The sequence below is a fragment of the Primulina tabacum genome, chromosome 6 (genome assembly GCF_025594145.1).
Source record: "Primulina tabacum isolate GXHZ01 chromosome 6, ASM2559414v2, whole genome shotgun sequence".
In the NCBI taxonomy this organism is placed as follows: domain Eukaryota; kingdom Viridiplantae; phylum Streptophyta; class Magnoliopsida; order Lamiales; family Gesneriaceae; genus Primulina; species Primulina tabacum.
The window spans coordinates 5,191,135-5,219,071 of NC_134555.1; the positions used below are offsets into that span (position 1 = coordinate 5,191,135).

General features: G+C 36.0%; 2 protein-coding genes and 1 long non-coding RNA gene across 3 annotated transcripts; 1 reads left to right on the plus strand and 2 right to left on the minus strand.

The window, feature by feature from the left end:
• Window positions 1-9,022: 9,022 nt before the first annotated feature.
• Window positions 9,023-11,073, minus strand: LOC142548029 (uncharacterized). The gene is made up of 2 exons (XR_012820842.1): window positions 10,865-11,073; window positions 9,023-9,244 (listed from the first exon to the last, which is right to left on the minus strand). It is a non-coding gene; the product is annotated as an uncharacterized LOC142548029 (long non-coding RNA).
• Window positions 11,074-13,826: 2,753 nt separating this feature from the next.
• On the minus strand, window positions 13,827-15,413 carry LOC142548941 (UDP-glycosyltransferase 79B2-like). Its single transcript, XM_075657590.1, has one exon. The coding sequence runs from the start codon at window positions 15,297-15,299 to the stop codon at window positions 13,929-13,931; it is 1,371 nt and encodes a 456-aa protein (XP_075513705.1). The 5' UTR covers window positions 15,300-15,413; the 3' UTR covers window positions 13,827-13,928.
• Window positions 15,414-27,508: 12,095 nt separating this feature from the next.
• LOC142549946 (glutaredoxin-C9-like) lies at window positions 27,509-27,937 on the plus strand. Its single transcript, XM_075659191.1, has one exon. The coding sequence runs from the start codon at window positions 27,509-27,511 to the stop codon at window positions 27,935-27,937; it is 429 nt and encodes a 142-aa protein (XP_075515306.1).

The following is a 27,937-nucleotide window of genomic DNA, read 5'->3' on the forward strand; positions in this document are numbered from 1 at the left end:
TTAGCTTTTTAACAAGTTGAGGCCCAGCATCCAGTCCTCTAGCTAGCTGTAAGGTTAAGGGACAAAGATAAAAATTTCTCAACAGTTTAAATTCTCAACTATATATCGACTTGCTTCACTTGAACTTTGACTTGGACTATTCCAACATGATGAGTTCAAACAGAATTTAAATTCTTTATTTTGGTACGGTATCAATATATATCGTTTTATACCAAAAAAAAAACTATCTTATATTTTTTAATAATGTAACTTTATTATTTAAAAATATTATATATTCTTTAATTTATATATATTTCGTTATTTAGGTATATACCAAAAATTTTAAATTATATACCGTTATCCGTACTGAATATTTCGGTATCAGTACCATAATGTATCAAAAATTTCGGTATACCAAAAATTTCGGTAAATTCTAGTATACCGAAAATTCGGTTTTTTACCTCACCCCTGGGTATAACTCCACCTGCACAAATCTACATACACTCATATTTCAATCTATTTGACTTTCAAATTTAAAAATCAAAATAAAAGCATGTCTGGAAAACTCAATCTCTATTTGAGTATTATTTTCACAACGCTTTCCATTTAAAATAGTAGATTTCGTCAATCGATTCATTCTTTTGATGCGTTCTGGCAATCAAGCTTGATTCGAGTGGTTGTTTTCTCGCTTATATGATTGTTGAATAACCGGTTCTTTCCCATTGTCGCGGTCGAATAATATTCTGATGATTAAATTCGTGTTTGTTTCACATAACATAATTCAAGAAATTATGACAATCCGCTCTCGCGCATATGATTTTTCTAAGTGACTCATTAGTTCAGCAACGAAATATGCCTATAGTGTACATGAAAATCGATTATTTATAAGAAATGACTAAAACAAACTATTACAAAAAAAAAATAAAAAATGACATAACTTCGTATTTTCAAAGGTAACATTGATCAATTTTATAAGACGTCCACCTATTTCTTTACTTTGTGGGAAGTCTGTGGTCACCAATCTGCTTATGACATCTTGAAAATAAACATAACATAGTAGTTTAAAAAAACTGAAAGATGCCTAAACTAACTTTGAGAAGAAATCTATTTTTCGAAAAAATAAATATTTAAGTTAGCCAAAATGTTTAATTTCTTCCACCATATATGCGTTTTTTAGTTCTGTGAAGGATCTGAATTCATATTAATGCGATGGGAATGTTGAGTTTTCACCACATAATTGATTTTATACTATTTTTTTGTTGTTATATACATTTCATAATATTTTCTGCAACTATCACATCTTTATCGTCTATGTATTGGTAAACCCTACGAAAAGGGTAATTCTATAATCAAATAGAGTGCGGTAAATATGTTCCTATATATATTATTGTGATTTTACAATAATTTGAAGGATACATCACACAAAAGATATAAAACAATGTCGAACCAAACGATAGAAACACAGCTAAAAATCTCGTTGTTCCCAAAAACAAGAAGCTCATAGCGTCGAACCAAACGGAGTTTGAATGCCCGATGCATCTTCGACGGAGTAACATCAGAGATTGTAGTGAGTAGTGGTGGCATTGTTTATCTCTGTTTCACTTGTATGGCTGTGGCTAATTTGTACTATGATTTATGTGGTATGAATTACAATATATATGAGAGGTTTACATAGATAAATAATAATGTTGTTTGTTTGTTTTTGTTCGACAAAAATTTGTGGAGTCATTAAATTTGTTTTGAAAATATTCTTTTATTGTCTAAGACATTTAAAACATATTTTATTCTGATGTTTCAAGGAGATTAAATGTTTTGTTTGGGCGGAATATTTTTTAAAAAAATTAGTATTTGAAAATGGGTAAATCTTAATCCAAATTTTTGGGATGATTGTTTTTGTGAGTAACAATTAATAAATCATGCATATCTTTCTTGAGTAGATCTCTCGTGAGACGGTCTCACGAATCTTTATCTGTGAGACGGGTCAACCCTACAGATATTCACAATAAAAAGTAGAGTAGGTCTCTTGTGAGACGGTCTCATGAATCTTTATATGTGAGACATGTCAACTCTACTGATATTCACAATAAAAGTAATACTCTTAGCATAAAAACAATACTTTTTCATGGATGACCCAAATAAAAGATCCGTTTCACAAAATACGACCCGTGAGACCGTCTCACACAAGTTTTTGCTTAAAAAGTAATACTCTTAGCATAAAAAGTAATCTTTTTCATGGATAACTCAAATAAGATACATGTCTCACAAAATACGACCCATGAGACCGTTTCACACAAGTTTTTATCATCTTTCAAAATACACATATATTTAAATAGAGACTGATTTGGGCATTTTTAAATCATAATAAGCCCCTCATGTAACACCCCAAAAATTTAAAAGTCCACGCGAACCACATGCACGAATTATTAAATTCTTTGTATTTTAATTAAATTGTTTTAATTACATAAATTAATTATGTTGTGCATATTTACATGTTTAAAATATATTTTTCTACATGGTTGCATTAAAATGTATTTTTAAAGGTTATTCGAGTTGCGATCGAGGAACGGAGACCGATGGCTGAAAAATAGAAAATGTTTTTATTGGTTAATTGTTTTTAATTATTTAAAATATGGGTTATGCTTTTTCTTATTTTTGAAAATATGAGGTTTTGAGGTGGTTTTATACGCCGGGACGTAATTTTTATTGGTGTTGGATTTTAAACAAAAATAATAACGTTTTGATAACCCGGTTAATAAATTCACAAACTTATTTCAACAAAACTATTTTTAATATTTTAATTAAGCTTTAATGGGCCTAATTTGTATGTTTAATGGGCCTAAGTTTGATTAATGATTAATTAAATATAAAATACTCAAAACCCTCCCCCATTAACCCTTGAGCTCCACGCCTAAAGCAACCAAATTCTCTCCCAATACCCTTCAAACATACGGCACACACCTTCACTATTTTGTGAAGAAAATATCGAGAAAGCTCAGTGGAATTTCAAGCCTAGGTTTCCGTCGTCGTTTTTCGCAATCGTCAACGGTTTTTCGTGCGTTAATTATGCAAAGGCACACATATTTCTTTCTTTCAAAACATCATCACACCATAGTATATTTTTATGCATGAAAAGTATGAAAACAAGTGTCACTTTGAATTATTTTCGGATTTATGGCATATGTCAAACTTTTGGCTTGTATTTTCCTTCAAAAATCATGTTTTTTAATGGTTAAAAGGCTGCCATGATATATGTTATGATCACACATTGTTTTACATGGGTTTGAAGGCCTAGAACACACACACAATCACAGCAAACAAGAAACATGCAAGTTGGAAACAATTTTCTGTCATGGAGTTGAGGGGGCTCGGTTTTATGGGACGGTGGCTGGGCTTGGGTTCGGTTGGGACCAGGGCATGGCTAGGGTCTGTTATGAGTCAGGGAGGGAGTCCTAGCCACGCTAGGACTCGAGTCGAGAGGGATGCAGGGTCTGTGGCTCGGTCAGGGGCTTTGGGCTAGGCTAGGCTAGGTTCTTAGGATCCTAGGAGGGTGCACAAGGGCTGGGCTAGGGGCTGGTGTGGTTTGGTTCAGGGAGGGCACGAGCGAAACCTGTAATGTGAGAGGAGCATGGGTCGCGCGCACTGCTTGTCCTTGATTCAGTGGTCCGATGCTTGGGTCCAGGGCTTGGGCTGGTCTGGGTATGGTCTGGACGTGGTCTAAGGATGGTTAGGGTCATGGGTGGTCGAGTGGTTAACAGCTGGTTGAGTCCTAAGCTAACTAGGAGTCCTAGTCATGTGGAAGAGATTCACGTGCAGAAGTTGGGGGTCTGTCCAGGAGTGTGTGCGTGAGTTAAGGGCTAGTTCCAGGGGTCAGGGCAGGTCAGTAGGGTTGTTGGCTCGGGTTTGGCTCGAGGTGGCTCGAGTAAATTGGGAGATGGCTCGGGTGGTTCGTAAAGGTGTCAATTTCGAGATTTTAAGAACTCAAATTGAATCCATGGGTTCACGGGTGTGGCTCATGACTTGGAAGTGTAAAATAAATCTTAAAAATGCTATGTTTAAAATTTGGGATCAAAATAACGAGTTTTGGAATAATCCGGGATTTAATCGCCGCACGAAACGCTAATTAACGAATTAATGGAAACACCTAGATTTAAGCTTAATAAAATTATGAAAAATTAGGTTTAAGCTTAAATAATTATTAAAATTCTAAGTGAATTTGGGAATTTTATATTAAGGTTTGGTTTAATTCGGGATTAAAACGTAGTAATATGCTATATTTAAAGAATAAATTAAAAGTACTCGATTTAAGCTAAATAAAAATCTGAGAAAATTCAGGTAAGCTTAAATAATTAATTGGAACATGCCAGAGTCAATGAAATTAAGAAAAAGTCAAAAACGTGAAATTTTACGTCTAGGGGTAAAACAGTCTTTTTACACCGGAAAATTAGTAAACGTCCTGGCAGTGTCCTGAATGCTGTTTTATGTGCTAATATGATTATTTTCAATGGTTATGGATGTTTATGGAATTTTTGATGTTAATATGTCAATTTTAAATGTTTATGAATTTTTAAGATGTTAATATGTTTAAATGTTTTATGATTTAATATGTTAAAACGTTTATTTTAAATGTTTATGATTTAAATATTTATTTTAAACGTTTATGATGTTAAAATATTTATTTTGAAACGTTTATGGCTTTTTATGATTTTTATACGTTAAAACGTTTATTTTAAATGTTTACGGATTTTTAATCTGTTAAAAATGTTTATTTTAAAATGTTTATGGATGTTTATGATTTTAATATGTTAAATTATGATTTTTTTAAATGTTTATGGATTTTATGATTTAACGTGGACATGTAAAAGATATGTTGCATGCTTGGTTTTAAAGAAAAATGATATTATATGCATGTTTTTATTAAGTGATGAAAATACGAAATGTTGAAGGACGTGAAGGAATTGTGACTAAATATGTTGGAAATATCGTGAGAGTTATGGTCCCAATGGGAGCCCAACGATCGTGTTTTCTTGTATACGGATACGAATACGAATATGTTAATACGTTGGCCAGGGCCCAGTTGACCGGTGAGAGTGTCGCTGGTGTTCCCCGCCGCCCAGTACTGTGGTTTTCCCTAGATGGATCCATCGCCCAATACGATTAAGAATACGAGTCACAATCACGATCTGACTTCAACAAACACGAATATGAATATGAACAAGAATATGATGATACAAATATGTTGATATGAATATGAATATGTTTATGAAAATGTTTATGTTTAAAGTTTATGCATCCTTATGAAAATGTTTATGTTTAAAGTTTTATGCATCATGATAATGTTTACGAAAATGTTATGTTTTAAGTTTATGCATCTTCATGAAAACGATATTTTAAGTACACGTATTTTTCACTGTTGTATGTGATCTGTATATGTATTACTTGTTATCAAGAATATGATGTGTTGAGTTTTTAGACTCACTAGGTGTGATTGATGCAGGTGATTATGATAATAATGTTTAATAGAGGTCTTGATGGTTGATCTGACTAGACTGAAGGTGCACATAACCCGTAGACCGAAGCTAGTTTTTCGCACTAGTTATGATTTATGATTTTAAGTTATGTTAAAGATATTTTTACGACAATTTATTTATGAGTGGTTTTTGTGAGGTTATAGTATGGGCTAGACTTTTCAAATAATGTTTTGAGGTTGATAAAATAGTTGGTTGTTTTATGTTTAAAATGGTTCCAAAATATTTTATGGTTCGGCCGAATGCTATGTGAGGTTTTAAAAAGAAAAAAAAATTTCTAGTACTTTTTAAGAAAACGAATAACAGACATTTCACCTCATTATATATATATATATATATATATATATATATATATATATATATATATAGGATCGGAAAAATTTTATATAGGGAGAAAAACTCTATTAAATTATTTTTGAAAACTTGAACGAACGGAAGAAATTCAACTTAACACCCAAAAACAGATTAAATATTTTGTAAAACATTTAAAATATATGTAATTTGAACGTATAAAAATAGTTTGGTTGAATTATTTTATCAAACATTTTGAATGCAACTTTTTGTCATTTGAAAGGACACGTAAAATGTTTCAATAATACCTACCAAAACAAAAATAATAATTAAATGCGATAAATATGCATATGGATGTTGGGAGATTAAGAACTTATACGTCATTCATTCTTCCACTAAGTAAGATATCCACCCGAAGACTTTGATTGATACAAATTCTTGTACAAAATCAGTTTGAATTAGGACTCATACCCTGCGTAATTGAAACTCCTAGCACACTCTTTATCGTAAGTTGTAACCTCACAATCCGCAAACCTACTAAAATTTCTTAAATATGATTAATGCCACATGTTTAAATTTGTGGATGCAAAATTTCAGTGGAAAGCTAATTCCGGCTTGGGTTTCTCGTGGTGGTTTTTAACCTACTAAAAATAGGTAAGAATGATTAAATCCATTGGTTTCCTCAGTTACTCCCACCTCTATTGTGGTTGAATGCCATTATCCTTTTCCTTGTGCAAAAATTACTTCAAGATATCATGGCGGGCAACACTCGTTTTCAGATTGCATTGTCTTAGTATGTTTGGCGATATATATATTTTTACTTAGATGCCTTTATGACATGCTAAGATTTGCGGTTTTTTTTTTTTATAATTTTTCATCGATTAAGCTTCACGAATCACGCACCTCCAAAATTATATTTGTTCGTGATTCTAAACCATATTTTTTGTGTAAATGATGGCGGGGACAGTGTATTTGAGAACCAACAGGTTCGAAGTTAAACTTGAAGGGATCACCTTTAAAGCAAAAGATTTCGAAACTTTATGTGCAATAAATTTTATCTTCCCAAGTGGAAAAGTATGGGACCATCCTCCAGTCGTTGGCCTGGATGTTATGCGCCATCCTCGTGACCCTTCCATTTTGCTGGTGCTATTGTGTTTTGGTGTTGGTTGTGTGATCCTCAAATTCCTATCCGGGGAAGCGCTTCCTGCTTCAATCCAGAGGTTTCTATCGGACAAGAGAATCCATCCTGAAAAGAAAGATTTGTTCCCGTTTGAAGAACTGGGGTTGACGAAAAGTGAAGTGGACATTGGTTACCTAGCTAACAAAATACTCAAGGGTTCTAAGTATGAAAGATGTGAATTGGCTAAGTTGGCTCATAAAGTTCTTGGAATCAAGAGAATGGTTGGCCTGACGGAGGGGTTATCGTTCAAGAGACACGAGCAAATCAAGTGCGCTATTTGTCAGTTGTTTATTTCCAGTGTCATTGCGATGGGACTAGTAGCTGCCAATTTGCAAGAAAAAAACGGATGATTCCCCTTCTCCCAAGTAAGGCTCGTTTCTGAAGAAATGGAATTTGCTCCCGCTATTGGCTGAAGGATGGTTCAAACTTCCTAGAGTGAAGAAAACAACCCAAAAGGCTGAATTTAAAGAGAGGAAAGTGATGTATCATCTTTCAAAAAGGAGAAATCGAGGACACTTTTTCCCGTAGCATTCTAGTCCAGCCCGAATACAAAAATGATCCTTTCGACGACTACCATGTTTATACGAAGACTCAAGAAGGTGATACCGAAGATGATTTGTTTTGCACCAACGAGAGGCTTAATTCACCAGAAAAAAATTTTGATTCCATTGTTCCTGACAACGATAAAGGTGGAACTTCATCTGATGATTCGAGTAAAGAGATTTCATATACAAACAGAAAGCCCTTAATTAAAAAGTATCTTAAAGTTACCGTCTTCGAATAATTTGTTGCTAGACAACACAAATCCACCCTCGCCGGCATCTCCTCTTTCAATCTCGAAAGATCAGATGCATGCCAAAAGTGTGTTAAAAAGAGCCAATTCAAAGGGATGGAATGTGACCTTTACACGTTAATGTCTTTACGAGTTTCCAACGATTATTGTTTTCTAACCTGAATTCCAGTTACGTTCCCAGCCCGTTTAGCCTCACATCAGGTTTTTTAGGTAGAATCGAAGCCTTTGAATCTGTATTGTCTGGTGAAAAGTGTGTTCTTTTTACCTTTCTCAGGATGTTAATCCTTGCAATTGTTCTTGGATCTTCCAGAGTATAGATTATTGTTCTTTTTAAAATATATATTCAGCGGTTCCTCATTCTTGGTTGTGATTTGATCCCGAGTAGGGCCCCGTTTCATGCATTCTAAAATTCCAATTTCCGAGAGATAAAATACATACATCAAGATCCAAGTCCTTTGTTAGTGTCTCACTAATAAATAACATCGTTTGGCTCTTTGATAGAATAATAAGTTGAACATAATTTCTATTGTCAAGATGGATGTTAAGGTGATAGTTTCTTCACAAATTTACAATAGAAACAATCATCAAACATTGGTCTAAAGAAAATCACGAGAAAGCCCCAAGGTTATTTTTTTTTGTTTGAGAACTACCTATTTCCACCTCGAAAATTAGTTGGAACGTACGCTGATGAAGATTGTAAAGCCCCATCTCCTTAGAAGAGATGATGGACAAGAAAAACAAGGCATGAGAGCCAAGTTTGGGGGCTAGATTTTCTGGTGAAACAGAAGAGCCACAAACATTAAGATGATATATAACAGAATTTTACCTCGGGTTCGGAGATTGAGTCTTCAAAATCTTCGCAGTTACGTGGATCGGTCGGTGTTCTGGTTTCTGTACAGACAAAAATATGGTTAGAGGCCATCCAAGAGTTTTTCGATGTGACTCTTCATATGGTCAAATCAGTCCAGAAAGTAAACTTAAGAGTAAGATATAATGGTATCAAAAGTTTTTTGATTAAAAAAGTGCTTTTTTAAGTTGGCTTTTAAAAGTGCTTTTTCAAGTAAAAGTTGTGTTAATATTGTGTTTGGATGAATAGATAAAAAGCACTTTTTAAATTAATAAATGTGTTTGGATACATATCATTAAAGTGCTTTTTTAACTCGTTAATTTATATATATATATTTTATAACGGATTTCTAAACAAGTGTGATGTATAAATATAAATAATTAAATCCATACCAAAACAATAAAATATTGAAATCTTAAAAACCATAAAAACAATTGTTAATAACAATGGTTAATGTTTACATTCTACTTTAATTTATTTAAATAAAAACTAATAGTTCAATGTCGACCTTGTATTGACAATGAATTTCTTATGTCATCTCTCAATTCTTTCATTTCCGTAATATTTTCTTGTGTTGGCTCTTGCCATCTCGTACCTCTGTCATGGACATAAACATTTTCACCATCTTGCTCGATTTCTTGTAAATCATCAATATTTTCGAGTTGTTCAAGAATATCTCCAACCGCATCGTATCGCCTTATGAAATTGTGTAAAGCAAAACATGCCACTATAATTTTAAATTGAGTATCTAGACAAAATGTGGGCATATTTTGTAATACCTTTCATCGTGCTTTGCACACTCCAAATATTCTTTTAATAACCGTCCTTAAATTGGAATGATGATAATTAAATAATTCATTTTTTGATCTGAACTTTGGAGCCAATCGAAATTGAGATAAATGATATCTAGTATCTTTATACGGTCCCATAAAGCCTTTGAAAGTAGGATAACCTGCATCAATTAAATAATATTTACCTGCAAAAAATAAGAGTTAAAGTGTAAATATTTATCTAACAATTATTTAAAAAAACATATAAGATATATTAATATAAGATATATTAATGAGCAGAACCTTCCCAACCAGCCCATACAAAAGTAAAGCACATGTCGAAGTCGCATACAGCCATAACATTTGTTGAAGTATACCCTTTTCTTCCAATCAAATCTATTTGCTTGCCAGGCGGAACACGAATGTATATATGTGTGCCATCAATAGCCCCTATACAATCTTTAAAATAAGGCCAATATCTTTTATCATTCTTAATATATTCAGGGACATCTGTAAAATTAAAATCGATAGGTTTGATGATATCTCTCGACAACTTCCATATGGACTCTAAAACGCTGTGAAACTGTCTTGAAACAGTTTCCCCCGAGTGTTGAAAACGCTCTTGAACATTTCTAACTGAAGCAGGTTGACCCATCATGTACAAAAATAATCCCACCTTTTCATAGATATCAACTCCTTTTGTTGGCTGTAAGCTATATTCTTGGAGTAGATCGTCACATAGTTTATAAAAAACATGTTTCCTCATTCTAAACATTTCAAAGCATCGTGTCTCATTACCATTCAATATCTCTGCCACCCATTGAGACCCTGATAACCACGATGTCCTACATTTTTCTTTAACAATATATTTCAAATCATAATTCGTAACACCACACAAGGATAACAAAACCATTCTTTTCTTAGAGACATGTTTATTTCTAATAGAATCAACGGAAATGTCGGAATCACTTGATGCATCAGAGTTATCTGATATAGTGGAGCCTGAACTCGCAGACATCCTATGAAAATATATGAATAAAGATAAATATATAAAAAAAACAATAAACATTGAAAGTTTTAGATTATTGCATTAAAAATTTAAACATACTACTTAGTAAAGTTGACTGATCAATCAATAAAAGAAAAAAACAAGTGCATTATTCAAGTATTTTTCCTAAAAACATAACTCTTGTTAATAACGCTTCAAATCATTTTTAGTGAATGTCTTTGCCCAACCAAGCAGCAGTTCCGAGTCCTTCAATCCGATAAATGTTTGCCTATTATGCTTTTTACCCAAAACTCTAGTAACTATGAAGAATTGCTCACTGCCAACCACCATACCAGGCAAACTACGAAGAACCTCCAGACAATTTTCAATGCTACATGGATCATCTTTTGGTGTTTCGTGTATAGACTTTTGAGTCTCAAATTCTTGAAGGACACGATCAAGTTGATCGGCTAACCTAGTGGCAATGGGACCTGATCTTTTTTCCCCACTCTCCCTTCTTTTTCTCTTCCTTTGCTGCATAGAGTTGTCAGCTCCCATTGTTGAGTTTTCCATAAATTCTTGGCTTTCAACATTAATATAAACATCACTTTGAAACTCTCTATCTAACTGAACATCCCAATCATTTGTAGCATCGTTGAAATTATTATGAATTGGTTGATCCTCTGATGGTGCAATTGCAGCATAGCCAGTTGCTATGGAACCTTTAAATATATTTTCCAATAAATCTAAATTTTTGGGTCCCCTCAATCTAAACTTTGCATACTCGGGATTTTCCTGTAATTTGCAACGTAACAAAAAATAAATAAAAATAATTGATTAAAAATTTAAAATGTAGTATATAAATTATGTACCTTAATCTTATCCTCCCACCAACTATTATCAGCTTGCACGGTCATCTTGTTATGATCCCAACCAAGGCCAGTCTCATTATTTCCAATAAGTTGTGCCCACAGTGCAAAATATTTTCTCATAGAATCCCATTTATTTTTGAATTGTTTTTGATTCAAAGAAAGTCTCGTTCTCTCATGAAATTTTGAAACTAAATTTGTGTACCCCGTTTTGTTTAAATGTTTGGTGGCTAATTGCCGGATTCAATTTCTTCCTCACAAATTTTTAAAAATATTTCGGTATTCTGATCAGTCGAATCCGTCTTATTATTCCCATCAGCAACAAATCCAGGTTCAACAGTCTCAATCGTATATCTAGGTAATTGACTTGGATTTGATAATCCTCGTTTAGGAGCTAACTTCGAATACATTCTATATTCAAAAAATAAAACATAAAAAAACAATAAATTATCTAATTCACAATATCATAAATGAAAAAGTAATACAAACAAGGATTAAATAATATTACAGTAATATTATGGTATATAACATATTTTAATTAATATAATATTATATACGTAATACACAAGAATTGATGAATATTATATATGTAGTTGCAAAAAAATGGAATAAGCAAATACTTTCCCCTTCCTGACTTCCTGGATTTATCGGATCATTGACCGAATTGTAACATAATTATCTAATTCACAATACGTAATACAGACGTAAATGAATAGGGAGTGTAGATTCTGCAGCAAAAAGAAAGCAGAAAAAAATGAACGAACAAAAACCTCGACGGAAAAAAAATTGTACCTTGTAGAAGAATTGAGAAAAGATTGAGAGGAGGCTACTGGTGGATGTTTTTTTTAAGGTTATTAAAAAAACTAGTGAAAAAAGCTCTAAAATAGGGCTTTTAAAAAATCTCTAATTTCAACTTAAATAAGTGCTTTTTTTAGCACTAGAAGCCCACCCAAACAAGTTAAAAATTAAAAAATCACTTTTTTTTTAAAAAAAAAGCACTTTTTTAATTGTAGCTTTTTATACCAAACGGGTTCAATATTGCTAACCGAACAAATAGTCTATATCCTAAAACCACGACTAATACCTGATATTTATAAAAGTGAGAGAGGCTAGTTACCCAATCAACTTGCGGGAATATGATTCTTGTTATGGTAGAATTTTAAGATGATATGACTCCCTAACTACCATTGGGCTCGGATTTCTCAGCGCCATTAATAGGCTTGGACCCTTAAGGAACGGTCTGCGGGCTCGGCTCAAAATTTTCTTGGGCTTGGCACATTCGATATGTTCTTGAGCTCGGTCTATTTTGGAAGAGACTAAGCCTTTTCCGACCCCTGGTTAGTAAAAACGCCTGACCCTTAACGGACCAGACCAATTTTAGAGATGGGCTTAAGTCCGCCCAAATGTGACAATTTCAAGGACATTACGCTCGTTTGCCGGTTCGAGTCGGGGTATCAATGAATGCATTCCCAACAAAATCCTCGAAAGTAGAAAAGATAAGAGAGAGTAGGCATGGGCGGCTGTGGGAGCCAAACGACGCTGCAAGTTTTAAACAGCAACTCCTCTGAACCAGTGGTTGTATCAACATTCAATACTCATTATGAATAATTCTAATTTATTATTTTTCCTTTTCTTCTGTTTTTCAAGATTAAGCAAAAACTAATTTTGATCGGCCCAAATAAATATAATTATAATTCATTATTAAATCGCACCCAAACAAAATCTTAGGCATTAAATATAATAAATCAACTAATATTTGGTATCTTTTTGTACTGTTTCAATAATCATGATACAATATTCTATTATTTCATAATTATATGGAGATGACATTAATCTACAATAAATCAGCAGCAGATGAAACCCATTTGTCAAAAGGAGGATAATACCCAACTTATACATAGTCATCACATGTCTATAGATTGCATGGACAAAGCAAAAATTTTAGTCATGTTAGTTCGTCTCTTTTAGATTTCACTAATATAACTCGATAAAGTTTGATTTGTTTGTTTGATATTGGGTCGAAATTTTAGTCATCTTAGTTGATATTTTTATATTTCACTTATATAATTTGAGAAAGCTTGATTTGTTTATTTGACATTGGTGCCTAATTCTCAAGGACAAGTGGTGGCTGTATAGGGTTGTGTGATTGGTAATCAGGGTTTCATATAAGGAGCAGAATTGATTGCTATACACACAGATATGAATTTTTGTATTCGGCGGATTTACCAACATTTGCATTTACTCGAACTCTCTACTAGCGAGAGGTGCATCGTGAAGATGAGGATTTTTGTACTGATTTATCGGTTGCAATGGAGATTCAATCACGGATGGAAAAACCAGTTTTTATCTCATTAAAGCATATGAAAATGTCGGTCAATGGTGTTGCTCACCAGTTAGCTCGTAAAGCTATTACGTCAGAATTGAATTTAGAATGTATTCATAAAGATTGTCCTCTGATCTGATTGTTTGGTGCTGTAAATTTCTAGGGTTATTCGTAATGAAAGCTTTGTTTCCTTGAGAAAAAATGGAGTTTCCACACAAATTATCATGCATTCATTCAATAGTCAACTCATATGTATTTCTCTATCATCTTCAAGTGCAGAACAACAGTTCATCAACATGCAACAAACTTTGAATCGATATATAATCAATTTCCATGCAGGAACAAGAGAATCCATTTATTATCTTATAGTTGGTACAGTTTCTGTATAAAATCATCAATGTAGTCATTCATAAATCCAGGCCTCCCCAAGGTTTCCCTCCATTTAGCATGATTGTTCTTGGTCATCTTCCCAACTTCACTATCTTGGTACGTTACAGATTTAATAGCCCGGCACAGATCCTCCTTGCAGAACCATGCGTTTTCATCTCGTTCAACCTCTACGCCCACCTTTATCTCATCAGCCAGCAGCCGTGCGTTCAAGATTTGATCTCCCAGCCATGGAACCAGCACGATTCGGCACTCACTCAACAAAGATTCCCACATGGATCCGAACCCACAGTGGCTCACGAAACAGCCCACCGACGGGTGGTTCAGAAACTGAGCCTGTGATACCCACCCGCCGTGAACCACCCCTCTGTCCCCGACCCTCTTCAGAAACCCCTCCGGCAACGCTTCTTCTATGGAGTTTGTGCCGTGGGGCTTCGACTGGGCTACGAAGAAAGGCAACCCCGTCATTTCGAAACCAAGCACCAGTTCTTGAAACTGTTCCTTCGACATAGTATTTTGGCTCCCGAACGCGCAGTAAACAACTGATTTTGGCTTGAATTTGCTCAGCCAGGTTTCCCATTTCTCATCTACATCAGTTTTCGGAGCCTCCGGCAACACCGGCCCGGAGAGAATCACGCGTTTCCCGTATTGGCTTCCCAGGTAATCGCACATGGACCCTTCCAACTCACTCACGGTCCGCACACCAATAGCGTCACAGTCCTGCAACGCAGTGGTCATGCGAACGTCGAAAGTGATGTCTCCGTAGCTGCCGTACAGAAAAGACATGGTCTGCGCTTCGTGGCTGCGGAGGACGATGGTCGTAGAAGGATACCCTTCTGGTAGTTCCAACATTTCCTCCACCGTCACCGGTCGATCTTTCGGGAAGTACCTGGACGGCACAACCCCGATAGCCATGACAGAAGCGCAAATTACATTGTAGCAGACAGTTTTGAATCCAATTGTTCGCGCCATCCCAGTGACCCAGTACGCGAAGTCAAAGAAGACGATGTCGGGTTTCAGAGTCCTAAGCAAACCCTCCACTTCGTCGGCCATGGCGTCGAAGGCTATGGCAAGCGGGTCCTTGGCGATGAAGTCGATATCGCTTGCTGTCTCCGCACCTAAAGGTAATCCTTCAACATGCGGAACTTTAACGGTGTAAAATTTAACAAGTGGTGAGTAAAGATCTAGGTTTCCTAGCTTGAGCAAACCCTTTTTTGGGACGAAAAAGGAGATTCTATGGCCTCTGTTAGCTAGTTCGTTGGAGAGTTGGGCGTAGGGAATGATGTGACCAATAGCCAACCACGGGAACATGGCGATATGAAGCTTTGATTCATCTATTTGAACCATTTTAGATTTTTTAGATTTAGGTTTGGACTTGTTGAAGAAATATGTGGGGATATATATGCATGCACCGAGCACCTCGAACAGAGAAACGGGTAGGTAGGAGAAGGGATGCACGAGGCAAGCGGACTGGTGGGATAGCATTTGTTAGATATATAGCTTGAGCTATATAGCAGAGTTAGTGAGTTAACATAACAGCTATACAATAATTATACGATAGTTAAGAACTCTAGTTAGACTTAAGTTCAGGGAAGTTCATCTTCTTCATCTTTCAAACTCTCCTCTTGAGATATTATCATCAATGGAGATTTATGATGAATCGAATTGAATCTTTAACACCATTTTCCGACACGCGTTTTTTAGCTCTGTAACCACGATTTATCGCAATCCAACAGTAACCGCTCCAAGCTTGAAGATAACAATCTAAATTATATTTTATTAATCGGTGAATATTTTTAATTTTGATTTTATACCGATTTTTTAAAATAATTTTAATATTTTTTTGCCACAAGAGTGGCAACAATGATTTTGTTCATTTGTCTCATCAAATTTCATCTTAATCTCGAGTTTTTCAAAATTTTGCCTAATTTAGTAGGTTTTTAAAAGAAAGTGCTGACATCTCATTTAACTTCACGTCTGCGCAAACAAAGAAAGTAAACTAATACTAAAATTTGATTATGTATATACTAAAATTGTAAAAAAACTGAAATTAGAGAGAACCTGTCCAAGACCAAAATTAAAATTTTCCCTTGATTTTATTATGAATAGCGTTGTAATATGGAATTATTTAATGATTAATAAATGAAAAGTAAAAAAATTATAGATAAGGAAATGTAATATAATGAAGTAATGTTATTTTTTATATGATTGTTATATGACAAATGAATGATTTTTCATGTAATGTCCCATAATTAAATAATGTGCATGAAATTTACACTACACACACACACACATATATATATATAATGTAGATTGAGTTTCTTAGCCAACACCTTCCTCCAATGCTTAATCGGTGATCGGAATGCTCAAGATAAGGCTTTAAAGAGGCCTTGGAATGCTGACCACTTATCATTCTGAATTTTATCGTTGATGTATTTTACCTTTGCATTTTCACATGTAATGAGTTAGAATTCAATAAAATCAAGTTCTTATTTCTAGTTCATGAATGTTGGTGTATTATGAAAGTGAGAAAATTTTAGTTTCCTGCTAAGGCATCGCTTAGCAGAGGAGCAGAGTTGGAGAGGAGAAAAACTTAATTTTCCTGCTAAGGCATCGTCTAGCAGAGGAGTAGAGTTGGGAAAGAGAAAATATTTATTTTTCCTGCTAAGGCATCTCCTAGCAGAGGAGCAGAGTTGAAGAGGAGAAAAAATTAATTTTCCTGCTAAGGCATCGCCTAGCAGAGCAGCAGAGTTGGAAAAGAAAAAAATTTTATTTTTCTGCTAAGGCATCGCCTAGCAAAGGAGCAGAGTTGGGGAGGAAAAAAATTAAATTTTCCTGCTAAGGCACCGCCTAGCAGAGGAGCAGAGTTGGGGAGGAGAAAAATTTTATTTTCCTGCTAAGGCACCGCCAAGTAGAGGAGCAGAGTTAGGGAGGAGAAAAATTAAATTTTCCTGCTAAGGCACCGCCTAGCAGAGGAGCAGAGTTGGGGAGGAGAAAAATTTTATTTTCCTGCTAAGGCACAGCCAAGTAGAGGAGCAGAGTTAGGGAGGAGAAAAATTAAATTTTCCTGCGCACCGCCTAGCAGAGAAGCAGAGTTGGAGAGGAGAAAAACTTAATTTTCCTGCTAAGGCACCGCCTAGCAGAGGAGCAGAGTTGGGGAGGAGAAAAATTAAATTTTCCTGCAAGACACCGCCTAGCAGAGGAGCAGAGTTGAAGAGGAGAAAAAATTTATTTTCCTGCTAAGACATCGCCTAACAGAGGAGCAGAGTTGGAGAGGAGAAAAACTTAATTTTCCTGCTAAGGCATCGTCTAGCAGAGGAGCAAAGTTGGGAAAGAGAAAAATTTTATTTTTCTGCTGAGGCATCTCCTAGCAGAGGAGCAAAGTTGGAGAGGAGAAAAACTTAATTTTCCTGCTAAGGCATCTCCTAGCAGAAGAGCAAAGTTGGAGAGGAGAAAAACTTAATTTTCCTGCTAAGGCATTGCCTAGCAGAGGAGCAGAGTTGGAAAAGAGAAAAATTGTATTTTCCTGCTAAGGCATCGCCTAGCAAAGAAGCAGAGTTGGGGAGGAGAAAAATTAAATTTTCCTGCTAAGGCACCGCCTAGCAGAGGAGCAGAGTTGGGGAGGAGAAATATTTTATTTTCCTGCTAAGGCACCGCCTAGCAGACGAGCAGAGTTTTTCCTGCTAAGGCACCGCCTAGCAGAGTAGCAGAGTTATGGAGGAGAAAAATTAAATTTTCCTGCTAAGGCACCGCCTAGCAGAGGAGCAGAGTTGGGGAAGAGAAAAATTAAATTTTCCTGCAAGGCACCGCCTAGGAGAGGAGCAAAGTTAGGGAGAAGAAAAATTTTATCTTCCTGCTAAGGCATCACCTAACATAGGAGTAGAATTAGGGAGGAGAAAAATTAAATTTTTCTACTAAGGCACCGCCTAGCAGAGGAGCAGATTTAGGGGAAAGAAAAATTTAATTTTCCTGCTAAGGCATCGCCTAGCAGAGGAGCAGAGTTGGGGAGGAGAAAAATTTTATTTTCCTGCTAAGACATCGCCTAGCAGAGAAGCAGAGTTTGGGAGGAGAAAAATGTTATTTTCCTGCTATGGCGTCGCCTAACAGAGGAGTTAGAGGGTGAGGATGAAAAATTTTTATTTTCCTACTAGTGCGCCGCCTAGCAGAGGATTTAGAGGGTGAAGGTGGAGAATTTTTATTTTCCTGCTGAGTCGTCGCATAGCAGAGGAGTTAGAGTGTGAGGGTGGAGAAAAATTTTATTTTCCTGCTAAGGCATCGCATAGCAGAGGAGCAGAGTTTGATAGGAGAAAATTCTTATTTTTCTGCTAAGGCATCGCCTAGTAGAGAAGCGAGTTGGGAAGGAGAAAGTATTTTATTTTCCTACTAAAGCTGCGCCTAGTGGATGAGAAGAAGTGATGAAGAGAAATTAAATTTTACCTACTTGGGTTGAGCTTAGTAGATGAGTCAGGGCTGGGGAAGTGAAACTTTTGTTTTCCTGCTGAGGCATGCCTAGCAGAGGAGTCAGGGGGCGATGCGTTGAAAATCAAGTTATTTTCCTGCTGAGGCATCACCTAGTAGAGGAGTTAGATGGTGAGGAGGTTGAAGTTTTATTTTTCCTGCTAAGGACTATTTTAGCAGAGGAGTCAAGGGCACAGGGACGTGGAAATTATTTTCCTGCAAAAGCTTAATAGATGACCTTGAATATGGGGGCGACGAGGACAGAAGGTGTTAGAAAAATTTATTTGGTTCGTCGATAACGAATTATGTTTGCCGCTGCGAAAATTACGGGGATTGACTTGCCCGGTCAGGTCGCGGGGATCGGCGAAGCGGCGCGAGGGCGAAGCGAAGCGGCGCGAGGACGAGACATGCGCTGGGGGCGAGCTTATGGGAAGGAGAGAGCACGGGGGCGCGCGGCGAGTTGGGAGAGCTTGCGGGAGGGCGAGGCGCGCGCTGAGCATGCGAAACACGGTGGGCGAAGGTGAGGTGGCTATGAAGGGAGGCGTGGGGCGAGCTGGCGGCGGGCGAGGGGCGAGTGGGCTAGCTTGCGGCTTGCGAGGGGTGAGCTGGTGTGTGGGCGGGCGTGGGGCGAGCCCTTGGCGAGGGGCGAGTGGGCGAGGAAGGGAGATGAGCGGGGCAGGGCGAGGGCTTTCGAGGCTGGGGCAGGGCGAGTGCTTTCGAGGGGGTGAGGGTGCGGCTGGCAGCGGCGAGGACGAGACGCTCGGGCGCTGGGCAAGCATGGGCGAGAAGGCCAGGGGCGAGACGCTCGGGCGAGCGTGGCAAGCAAGGCGTCCGAGGTGCTCGGGCGCTGGGCAACGATAAGGCGCTCGGGCGAGCGTGGAAGAGCGTGGCGAGGGGCGAGCAAGCAGGGGCGGCAAGGCGAGGAGAAGGAGGGGCAGGGCGGCATGGCAGGCGCGAGGGGCGAAGGAAGGGCTGGCAGATACAAGGAGAATGAGAGGCAGGGCAGCGTGGGAGGGGCGAGGGCGAGGCGAGGATGAGAGTGGCGAGGAGGGGCAAGAGCGAGGCGTTGGCTTGGGCGAGGGCGAGGCGTTGGCGTGGGCGAAGCGCCCGGCGGGGGTGCACGCTTGGGAGACGTTGGCTTGGGCGAGGCCTGGGGCGGTGGCTCAGGCGATGTGGGGTGGTGGCTGGGCGAAGCTCGGGTGGTGGCTCGAGCGATGCGGTGGCTAGGGTGTGCACGACTGTGACGGTGAGGTGATGATGAAGCGGCGTTAGGGTTAACACGCAGATGAGACGTAGACGGGAGAGAGCTGGTGAATCGAAGAGAAAATTCTGTAGGGGAGAAGTGAAATTGATATGAGTAGGGGACCTCTGTTTATAGGAGAAGCCCAACCAAATCTTTCCTTTCAAGGCAGCATTGCGAATTGATTCGTTTCCAAATTTTTGGAGAATGACAGACGGCTGGAAGAAAATGCACAACTCGCACCCGGTAACCCGAGGACAGCACAACGAATCGAACTTCGAACCTGCGATTCAGTTCGACTCGGGAGGGGGAGACTGGTGATACCCCATGGATGGGCCCACTACCCTGGCCCATCCCAAGCCCAAATAGAAGATAGGCCCATCAAGGGCCCAGGTATTCTCCATAAATACCAGGTTTGAGTGTTCAGTTGATTCATTCATTATATTGGTTTCAGCATTACCTTTAGCTGCTTCCCCCCATATATCCTCAGTCTCTGACTTGAGCGTCGGAGGGGCTATGCCAGGACATCCTCCTGGCCCCCTTCTAACGATCTTATTTGTGATTTAGGCTCAGGATAATTTCAAAACCTGCGTCTGGATTAGTGACACTTACTGGAAGCGGACCCTAAATTTCCCGTGAGCATCAACTAGTAAATCATAAATAAACATTATAAAGACAAAACCGATGATCTTATTTTATGGATAAAACGAAATCTAAATGTTTTTTAAAGAACATTGAATTGATAAGGTTAGTTGAACTGAGTTCTCATGCATGTCACCGTTAGTTATATCTGAAAGGATTGTTGATAATAAACATACAAGAAATAAATTAAAATATGTGTATAGGATATTAGTGTTGTGCTCTAGTGTTGTTAACACCAGTACACAAGATGTAGCGGAAATTGTTTATTTAACACACACGTAAAAATTTTAATAAATAGACACCAGATTTAAATTATGCACAAGTATTTGCCTCATGGCAAAAATTCACTAGAAAATTATGTAAATTGTTGACACCAAAACAATCCTAGTTAGACCAACAAAACCAAATTCTTGACACACCAAGGATTTAATTGCATTAAAAAGTCAAACTAAATACTAGATGCCTAAATCAAACGCGTATTGCTTAACACCTAATGAAACGACTCTTCGATCAACACTCTGCGTTAATGTTGTTCTATGATTGTTTTCAACACCAGTCAGCAACACAGCACTTTTGTGAATCGATCATACGAAAATCTCCAATACTGAACTTGTGCATATTCAGAAAACTCCAGCAACTCTCTTCTCAATGTCTATTCTCCAAAATCACAAAATTCTTCTCTCAATATTCCATATATATGCAACCATATCTTGGCCACATTATCTTCACATAAAATCAATTCTACAAAATGGAAACAAGAGTTTATTATACATAAAACTCTTTTAAACTAGGATAAAATATCTTAGAGATTAATACCATATTGAAATCAATTATGAATTATCATTTAGAAATAAATCAGCCTGGATCTTTTAATATAAAAAGGCAAAATCTTAAATTGATAATATCAATTTAGCAAAAAATATTAAAAGAATAAAATAGTCCTTTCAATATCTATTCTTAATGTCCGGTCTGTTAGTAAACTTTTTTTATACAACGAGAGTGAAAGAAAATCAGTATTGACCTCACTTATTTTTTAAAATGACTACACCCCCATAATGATCATATGCTTGTAAATTTAAATTTTAAGTTACCCAAATGAAAATTGCTGCCATGTATGAAGTTTAAGCATCATCCTCACACGAAGAATGTACCATGGATCGACGCTTGTACTCAACGTAGAGGTTCCAAGGGTGGAAGAAGCGAGGTGGTGAACGTGAAATACGCTCGACCTAAAACAATTTATTATTATTATTATTATTATTATTATTATTATTGAGCAAATATATCCTTTTGTGTCCGAGTTCACTGTTCCTTATATAGATTACAACTGGTGAAGATCACCCTCCGACCAAATATTTATAGGGTTTGTGTTTATTTCAGTGTTGACATGACTACTTGTAGTTGAGAACAAGGTGTTACACTCCATACAATAAATATATCAAAAGTTTTATTATCTCGTTATTACACATAAGTTGCCTTTGCTTTAATGTACAATAAATGCGAGTGTAATCTAATCCGTCGTATAATAACTTTGTTCAACTCTTGAGATTAATTTAACATATTTATTAGCTTTTGAATACTGAGATTTTCATACCTCATGAATTGCTCACGATATATAGGTTATAATATTAAATTTGAGAGTTTAAGAGAATTATATGCTATTTTTTTCACCATATTTATATATAAAAACATATTTTTTTCGCATATGAAAAAGTTTTTGCCGAAAGTGTTTTTTTTCTCAATCCAACGCAATCAAATAACAATTTCAAATATTCCCTTAAAAATTTTCCTCAAATGCAAACACAATTTAAGGTTGTGTTTAGATTTGATGAAGTATTTGAAGGGAGTATTTGAAATGACTTCATATTTGAATCCAATGTATTTGAAATCTTTAGCTTACAATCCATAAATTCAAATGCAAAAGTGAGATTGGATTGACTAGAGACCTAAAAATAATTATATATTTTTCACTTTCTCGCTAATATTTGCTCTTGCCCCTAAAATTTTTTAGATTGTTTCTTGACCCCAACTTCCATTTTCTGACTTCATCCCCTCGATAAACTTGACTTGATTTGGGCGAAGAGATTTAATTTGTAGAAAGATGAGAGTATGCGACCTAAGGTGATCATGATTGTGTTTTTTAAAAGTTTGGATTCTGAAATCTAAAATATGGAACGAGATTTGTTGCAGAACCAAATATTTATGGCATAAAAATTTCTTCTTCCCACGAAGATTTCAGCCCAATTCCCATAACTAAAAAGCAAAAACTTGTGTGACACGGTCTCACGGGTCGTATTTTGTGAGACAAATATCTTAATTGGATCATCCATGAAAAAAGTATTATTTTTTATGGTAAGAGTATTATTTTTTATTGTGAATATCGGTATGGTTGACCCGTTTCACATATAAAGATTCGTGAGATCGTCTCACAAGAGACCTACTCTAAGTAAAATTATGTTGTTTAAAATTAGCTTAATACTCTCTATATATATATTTTTTAACTAATTGATGGAGTACAATCATTTAACGATTATCTTCTATTTATTGCATGAATAGAAAAGACAAACAATAAATTGATCGCGTTGTGAGTATTAATCATGCTTTAGTGATTTTTGTACGAATTATAAAACTTGATAATAAATATAACAATCTATAATCTCAACAACGTGTAAGTCTCCTATGAAGCGATCTCGCAGATCTTTATTAATGAGACGAGTCAATCATGTTTATATTTACAATAAAAGTAATATTTTTGACATGGACGACTCAAATAAAATATTTGTATCACAAAATTGATCAATGAGAAGGTTTTGTGCTCCATAAAATGGAAGGACAGAGAGGAAAATAAAAAATTAAAAGAGATGACGGATTCTCGTTAACTTAGTTTGGGTTACTGTTGAACTTGCTGGGACTGAGGCGGAGAACAATGTGGGCAAAGATGGGCATAAGCCCAGCAGATATTTTTTATATTTTAGGTCTAGGTATGTATGTTTAAAATCCAATTTATTAGAGGTATTTAATAAATGTGTAGAACCATTATCTTACAAAAAAAAAAAAGAATAGATTCAATTGAAAGACCTCTTTGCCGCAACTTTGTTGTATGAAGAGTTTTGCTCAGTTGATATATAAATAGAACATATATTAGAACTTGATCTCGTTTTAATGCCCTTCTCCCGCGCTGTTCACCTTAATTATTTTAGCCCTAAATCCCCAAAAATCTTCGAATAACCATTTTATGTTTAGAAAAGGCTGAGTGAATAGCCCAATGGGCTTCGGTTAGAATAAAATCATGGGCCTGAAATAGCTAATTCCCACAAGGTTTGGGCCTAGAGTCTTGGCTATTTTAACTATTAGTTAATTAATATATACTCTATTTTATAATCTATACTAGTTACTGTGCACACGTTATCTATGTGTACAGTCTTTTTTTATCATTATCGGTAAGCTAAAGTGAAATCTGACAAATTATATATGGAGGGACTAAATTGATATTTGAATTGCTGAAATAAAAAATAAAAAAAAAATGTGTTAAAATTTAAAAAAAAAAACAAAAAAACAAAAGTATAATATTAGTATCATACAAAGGTAAAGTTTAAAGAAAAAGTTGGTGTCCTTCCTATATAGTTATTATCATGTCCTCAATTTTAATAAAATAGAATAGATTACTCTCCATTATGTTAACTATAGTATTTTTAACCCTCATTTCTCATTTCATGTCCAAATAAATTGTTTCACTTTCAAAATTATATGTTTTTTTTTATGAATAGTGTCACTTCAAGTATTTTTAATTAGTTGAAGTGACAATTCCATAAACAATTTATCATGAGAAATTTATCAAATAATTAATATATGGAGCTGTTTATGTCATACACAAACTAAAGTAAAGTCATCAGCAAGCTTCATCCATTATCATGATATTGAAAGAACTTTCTAGAAACATTTTTACACATTTTTAATGACTTCTTCGAATATTTTAGATCAAGATTCATTAATAAAAATGAAATATTATGAGTGAAAAAAAATAAAAAAAAAATGAAAATTCATTGGATCTCGGCTATGTCGTATTGTCATCATTTAACTATTATATTATATCATCTTTTTCAACATATTTTTTTATTTTTTATATAGTTTATGATTTGGAAGGTGCCCAAAATTTTTTTTACCATTAGATTTCTCAGATAATTGAATTAGATAGAATATAAAACTTTAGAATTATTTTTAAAAAATTAAAATTAATATATACTTTTTTTTATTTTTGCAGCCCATTAGCCTCCATTTAGTTTCCGGATAATGGCTGGAATTATCCTTCAAAAATTAAATTAAAATCAATGGCTATAAAATTTGATAACAACCTCTGCACCGCCCACTAAATCACTTCGCTGCGCGTGCTGTTATTTTGACGTGACAGCAACAGCCGAAGTTAGGTAAATACATTAACAGGGAGAAATAAATAAATTTAATCGAATAATCTAGATTTTTAATTGATTTTTATGATATTTTTAGTTATATATTATTTTATCGAATTTGAATCGAACTCGATTGCTTTATCTTTGAGGATGCGTTTGGTTGCCTTGATTAGGTAAGTTTATTTGTTTTAACCCACCTAATCTCATGTTTGATACATTTTTTATTTAACCAAGTCAATCTCACCCCCTATGATTATTTATCACACTCTTAATCTATCCTATTTTTTCAATTTTACCCTTCTTCTAAATCCAAACTCACCACCAATTCCTTCCACCGACCGCCGACCGCATGTCGCCGCAGCTGCCGACCACCCCCTCCGCCTGTTGGCCGACCGCCGCCGGTCAACCACCACCGACACCGACCGCCGCAAAAGTGGAAGGACAATTTTGTCAATTCATCAAAAGATTATTAATTATCACATTCTTAACCATTATACCAAACATAACATTATTTTATCATTATATATTATATTTTTACTTTAATTATTTTTTTTTATCATTTCTTTCTTAATGATTTCATTATTTTATTATCTAACCAAACGTAGCCTGAGAGTGGCTTACAATTGGAAAGCTTAGGTCTCACCTCTCAATCTTTAAAAATCTTGAGTGTGCTATGGATCAACGCCAAACAACGCTACCTTAAGACGACTACGAGCTTAAACGAATGTGTTCGATCTTCTCAAATTGTGAGATCCATGATCATTCTTCTTCCATGCAGAGAGGAAAACGAGGTAGGATCAACGACTAAGTCCTTTTTTTATTTGTTTTTTAATTCAAAAAATGTTCGGTAAAGATTAAATAATATATTTTATATGCACAAAAATATACGTGTAAATAAAATAAAATAAAAGGGAAATAATCAATCCTACCCACCACGCTTACTTCTCCATTGGGAGGACAATGAATAGTTAAATAGCATTATCAACTAATTTAACACTCAAGGCTTGGTTGGACTTTATTTTATTTTCTCATTGCCCGAAACACATATTTTACTTGGATGACATTTACACCACACAACATATTTTTTGGAACTAAAACTTTTTCCGGCCCATCTTCCCACGCGATGGAATTTTAAGAAACACAAAGGCTCGAGAGTTCGTCTCACGAGTCAACTATGTGCAACAGATTTACGACTCTAGTTGATCATGAAAAAATTAATTTTTATATCTAAAATATTGTTTTTCATTACAAAATTGTCATTGATCGTTATTTATTTTGTAAAGAAATCTTGTATAACATATGTTGATTTTACAAAAGTATCATTGATTGTTATTTATTTTATGAAGAAATATTGTACAACATATGTTGATTTGAGTGAAAATTATTTTTTTTGTCAAAAATATTATTTTTCAATCATATATATAATCATGAATATAGATTCATGTGAAGAAAAAAATTATTTTTTAGCCAAATTCTGGGATTCTGATTCAGTTTGGATAATGTTTTTATTGTTAATTTCTAATGTATTTAACTTTTTTGTGGAAAAATCTTTCCAAGTACATAGTGGCCATTGTGAAAGATCTGTAATATAAATGAGCCGAGTCGAACAATGTCATTTTCAAGTTTGACTCGTTTTAAAATTATTAACCTTGTGAATATCTCGAGATCGGCTAGTTTTTCATGTTTAACGAGTTTGAATTGAGCTCGACTCGCTACGAGGACTCATTTTCGAGCTCGTCGAGCATTTTTAGACAAAATGTCCACTAAGATAAGTGAATTTAAGGAGATAAACACATCATTTTATAGTCTTTCAATCATTTTTATTACACTCAGATCTCGATCGAGGCAATGCAAACTAGTCTAGATCGAGCTCGAGCTCACGAACATGCTCGTGAGACGAATATTCTTAATCTCGAACTCGAATCGATAAGCTCAACGAACGATCTCCAACTAGTTTTTTATCGAGTCGAGCTCCGAATAGTTTGCAAACTACTTGATTATATTACATTACTACGGATGATACGATGTAATTGATAGTTGATACCATAATATGTCTCGTGGTATCTTAATCTCAATCGGAGGAGTATTATTCGTTCTTGAGATTTTGGCAAATTCTAAAAATCATGAAGCATTGTGAGGTATTTTAATTATTTTAAGTTGAATCACCATTTAGGAATTAGATGCATTTTTTAAGTTGGTGAAGATATTTTGTTATAGTTGGGCTTCGAAGTCGAAATCTCATCCAAAATACTTGTGAAAATTTCAAGTTCAAAAAATTTAAGTCTTAAAATTACGAGACTTGTTGATTAATTTTTGGCAAAATGCAAATATTTGTGTGAGATGATCTCACAGATCGTATTTTGTGAGACGGATATCTTATTTAGGTCATTCTTGAAAAAATATTAATTTTTATGCTAAGAATATTATTTTTTATTGTGAATATCGATAAAGACTCGTCTCAAAAATAAAAATTCGTGAAATCGTCTTACAGGATATCTACTCGACGTTTTGTCAATTATTTGTCATGTTATTTATATATTTATATATTGAAAATATTAATATTAAAAATAAATAAATAAAAGCCTGACGAATAATCGAGTATTAGAAAGGCGTCACAGACGTCGCAACTTGTATGGAACCCGCGTGGACCTACCACAGCCGACAAAATAATGGTGGGCTCACGACAGTATCCGTGACGTCCTAACTTCCGTCACAGCCGTTGACGTTGGAGTCTCCCATCATCTTCCCTTCCAATTCGTACTATATAATTTCCCGACAGCTCCTCCGTTATCCTCCCCCCTTCCCTCACCATGCAGCAAGCCCTCCCATACAAAGATTGGTTCGCCGACACCACCGCCTCCGGAGGCAGACGAGGAGGCTCCTCCACTACTTCGGCAGGAGTCAATGACGCCGCCAGTGTCAGTAGGCTTGTTTCTGAGAACGCGGTGGTGGTGTTCGCTAGAAAAGATTGCTGCATGTGCCACGTGGTCAAGCTCCTTCTTAACGGCCATGGCGTCAACCCGACGGTTTTCGACGTTGACGAGGCTAAGGAAGACGACGTGGTCAACGAATTGTCTAGGATCATCGGCGTCGATGGATCGGGGAACGCCACGAGGCCGCAGTTACCGGTTGTTTTTGTGGGCGGAGAACTGTTCGGAGGACTGGAGAATGTGATGGGTGCTCATATATCCGGCGAATTGGTGCCCAGATTAAGAGAAGCTCGAGCTCTGTGGCTCTGA

Bases quoted from the DNA above. Each gene is read 5' to 3' on its own strand.
- LOC142548941 (XM_075657590.1), bottom strand. From the start codon at position 15,299: ATGGTTCAAATAGATGAATCAAAGCTTCATATCGCCATGTTCCCGTGG.
- LOC142549946 (XM_075659191.1), top strand. From the start codon at position 27,509: ATGCAGCAAGCCCTCCCATACAAAGATTGGTTCGCCGACACCACCGCC.